This window comes from Sinocyclocheilus grahami, unplaced genomic scaffold, assembly GCF_001515645.1.
Source record: "Sinocyclocheilus grahami isolate Dianchi unplaced genomic scaffold, SAMN03320097.WGS_v1.1 scaffold12804.1, whole genome shotgun sequence".
Lineage (NCBI taxonomy): Eukaryota > Metazoa > Chordata > Actinopteri > Cypriniformes > Cyprinidae > Sinocyclocheilus > Sinocyclocheilus grahami.
Window position 1 is genome coordinate 1447 of NW_015514616.1, and position 4386 is coordinate 5832.

The 4386-nt window shown below is 36.0% G+C and overlaps 1 protein-coding gene across 1 annotated transcript; it reads right to left on the reverse strand.

The window, feature by feature from the left end:
• Positions 1 to 1358: 1358 nt before the first annotated feature.
• On the reverse strand, positions 1359 to 3964 carry LOC107578931 (podocalyxin-like). Its single transcript, XM_016264830.1, has 5 exons — positions 3427 to 3964; positions 3306 to 3335; positions 2476 to 2587; positions 2111 to 2322; positions 1359 to 1958 (listed from the first exon to the last, which is right to left on the reverse strand). The coding sequence occupies exons 1-5, from the start codon at positions 3532 to 3534 to the stop codon at positions 1761 to 1763; spliced, it is 660 nt and encodes a 219-aa protein (XP_016120316.1). The 5' UTR covers positions 3535 to 3964; the 3' UTR covers positions 1359 to 1760.
• Positions 3965 to 4386: the final 422 nt, after the last annotated feature.

Genomic DNA, 4386 nt, shown 5'->3' on the forward strand with positions numbered 1-4386 from the left:
CAGCAAATCAGCATATTAGAACAATTTCTGAAGGATCATATGACACTGAAGACTGGAGTAATGACTGCTGAAATTTCAGCTTTGCATCACAGGAATAAATTCATTAAATTAACTTTTGTGAACATAAATGTCTTTCAAAACCATTTAAAAATCTTACATAACCCAAACCTTTGAACAGTAGTATACACACATTGTTATCATTTAAGATGAAGTGCCTCGACATGTCATGTCAACTATCTGAGAAAAAAAAAACTTAAAAAAAACTAAACATTTATTTATATTAGAACTCATGGCCACGCCCATCCGATCTGACGGAGATGCAGCTTCCAGTGTATCAGACCCCTGTCGTTTGCACACAGCAGCAAACTGACTTCAAATACAGAATACAACTATAAATTCAACCTTAACACTTTGGTGGAAGTACAACAGCTAAACGGAAACAGTAATGATTTTATTGATAAATTTCCCTTATATTGAAAATATAATATATTGTGTAGTGCATGTAAATACAATTTTTAAAAAAATGTTTAGGTGAAATCAGCATTAAAACAGTTAAATAAAACATCCCCAAAGAAAAAGATAATCAATGCACTAAACTGAAAATTCTTATTAAAGACAATGACACATTAAGGTTTTATACCTGTAACTAAACTTAAAGAATGTAAGTGAGTTGTGTTGGATTTAGTGTCAAATGTATCAGGTTGACGAGAATGAAAAACTTCATACTGGTATGATGACCAACACAGATGGAACATAATGAAAAAGTTATCTGTCAGTCATACTTTTGTGACCCATAGTCTAATTTACCAGGATGAATTATCCATTGGTCAAAGCGTAAGTTGGTGCCTATGAGAGTTCATCTTCCCTAAACAGAAAACAAACAAATTGTGGAAGAAGCATAGAAATAAGCATTACACACAAGCGCAACTGTTATAATTCCTCTCAGGAAATAATACAATTCCCACGGTCCTAGATGTGTTTTCTGGGCCTCAAAAATTCATGGGAAAAGTGATGGAAATTTCTATAATAATAATAATAATTTATGCTCACTTTTATCTGGTAGAAACAACTTTGTATTTGTAACTTTGAATGGAAAGTTCATGGGAAAATCATGGAAATTCACTGGTCAGAAACTGTGAACTTGAATCCTGAATATATCACTTTAGAGAAAAATTGAGTAATTTTTCATGTGAAACTTAAACTTGACTTGGCTTGATAACAGTTTAAGGCACCATAAAGCACACTCCTAATGCAAAGGCAGTGAAATGTATGCCTTATTTTGGCCAAATTCTAAGGCAGCTTTACATTTAGAGAATGCAGTCCCCAAAATGCATTGCAGTGGAAAATCAAAAAAAAAATTTTCATTTAAATTAAAAATGGGATATTTTAGCCAATGTTTGTTATATATTTTATGCTCATCAAATTGTTTATTAGAAAACTATTGGTTTTGAAACAGTTTTGAATAAGGCACAAAGAGAGGCCATAGATTGGAAGAAAATGGAATGCATTGACGTTCCATTTACAGAATTTTCCTTTTCCCATACGTAGTGACACACAAATCTTGAAACTTTTCTTCTATTTCTAGCACATACTTAGCATTTAACTACTTATTTACAGCATGTACATCCAGGCACCAAATGAAAACAACTGATGTTTGATAGTCTTTATGTCAGTCTCTGCTTTCTCTACATTCTGGCCGTTCACCATCCACCGTTATGAGAGCAGCAGGTTTCGCTCTCCTGACAGCTCATCCGGTGCCATTACAAGTGGGTGTCTTCTTCATCAGGTATGTCTTCTTTCAGCAGGTTGTCCATGGGGACGATCCAGCTGTCGTTGAACTCCCCGTTCAATGCCAGTTTCTTCTCTTGCATCTCCGGCTGTACCTCCATCACCTCCAGCGTGGGATTGTCATGATAACCATTCTCCACTGTCTGCAGCTCTTCCGTCAGGTGTTGCGGCTGAGGTAAAAGTGCATGTTGGGATGTTAAACAGCATAACACTTTGACTTGAATCATTCAGAACATTCATATACAAGTTTATTGAAAGTAGGGCCCGAATCAAGCAATGCGAGTACATCTGATTCATCTTTGTGTTTGGAATTGAGTATTACCTGGTTCTTCCTGTAGGATCTGCGATGATAAGTGCAGTACGCCGCAAAGCAGCACAGAATGAGCACCAAAGCGCCACAAGAAGCCAAGATGGCGATCAACATGTCTGGTATTGTGTCCTTGCTCACATCTTCTTTCTGCAAAGTATTATTGTCTGTATATCCACTGACCTGTTCTGGAGGTTTGTAGTTTTCTGGCTGTATCTTTTGATCAGCTGTAAATGGAAAATTAAGCGAATTATTATACATTTTATTAAATATTTTCTTGTTGTTGTATTGATAACCGAACACAATATGGCAAGCACTGAATCCAGTGGTTCCTCCTTATGAGTGTTTAATATGTTCGGAAGCCGTAGCATTTCCCTCACCATCTATTGTAACTTTTGCAATTAAACGTTTGTCATTAATTTCCACGATCACCGTGCAATTTCCTTTCATCTTCTGACCCAGCATCTTACAGGCTTCACGCACGGCGTTCCCCTGATCAAACAAAACAAATATTAAAATGGTAGCACTTCATTTTTGGCTTCATGTTTTGATCATTTTTAAGGAGAATCTAGGTTTTGTGAAGTCGGTCACTTTGCATACTGTTGTTGGCCAATACATGTTTTCTGGCTCCATTTAATAGATTGTTCTGAATTGTGAGATAAAAAGTATACACTGAGAATTCTGACTTGTTCTCATCTTGCAGTTCTAACTTTTTTCCTGTGAATTCTGAATTCACTCACAATTCTTCTTTTTTTCACGGAATAAAAAAAAAGCTAATTGCAACTTTTCATCTTGCAATTGTGAGTTTGTCTTGCATTTCTGAGAAAAAAAGTTGTAAGATGTTATCTTGCATTTCTGGGAAGAAATAAGATATAAACTCAAAATTTTGGCCGGAAAAAAGTATGAATTTTGAGGTTATTCACAATTACCTATTTTATTTGTTATTGTGTGGTGGAAACAGGCTTCCTTAGTTTTGTGATGATTTTACTATTATTTAACAATGTCTTTAAACATTCAGAGTTTATAGAGGTTCTTGATATTGATATCTTGATATCGTCCACCTGATGAAAACATGCACTTTTTTAAAGGGATGATACAGTATTTCCTGACATCTCAGTGGAAAATGAATGGAAGGGGACCTTTGGGGATCAGTGACTGAAATCTTTGTTTTTTTTTTATTGATAGATGTTTTTGTCATTCATGTACTCACCATACTGCTGCTGCTTAGATCAAAGGAATTCTGCAGAAGAGAAAATCAACATGATCAGCAGGAAGTATATAAGTATATATCAACAATATATAAGAAAAAGACATAAATGTTAATGTTTTACATGATTGAATACAGGCTGAGAGGTGCCAGTCCCAGTATTTTCCTTATGTGTACGCGGGTCCAGAGGCAGGGCTGTTGTGACCAGAGCGATGGTTGTTTGTATTTCCATTGTCTGAAGACTCTTAGAAATAGTAGTTGTAAAATCAGGTGCTGCTGTGGTGAGTAATTTAGCTGAAAAGTGACATGAAAAGTAAATGCTTTTTAGTAGTTCAAACTAAAATTAGATTCTGTCTTCCTTAACTGGCCCTCATGTCATTCTTTACATGCTTTTATTGCATCCGTGAAACACAAAATAATATATTTTGGAGGCTGTTCACAATGTTCTTTGCCATACAATAAAAGGGTGTGAAGCTAAAAACATAAAAGTAGCATTAAAGAGGCCAACATGAAAATAATATATGTGTAAATTGAAATTTAGGATATTCACTTAAGTCTTGCCCTCAAATCACAATTGCATATTATAAACATTATGTTGATTAGATTTCAGTGATGCCAAACTGCATTTTGTTTTGTAACTGATCAAGATTTCAGAGCTAAGGTATAGGGCAACATTTGGTAATGACACACATATTGGTCTTTACATTTGTATTTATTGCATTCAGGCTATACATTTTTTCAGTTCAGCATGCAGTCTTGGCTTCTGAGCGGGAGATCTTTTCTTCCATATTGTGACATATCTGAGAGACAGATTATGAAAAAAGAATATATATATATTGCGCTTGAATATTTAAATTGGCGAGGTGTATTTGTTCGTTCAAGGGCAAGGAGACGCGAAAGAGAACTCAATTCGGTGTTTGTGTGGCTGAAACGCGGCTCTCTGTGTGCACACCGAACACAGCCCATGAGTACCTTTTTGCGATCTTGTGCTTGAATGCTTTAAAATCTCTTTAATGTTTAAATTGGCAAGGCTTAAAAACACATGCAAAACCCCCCCCCCCCCCCCCCCCCCCCCCCCCCCCCC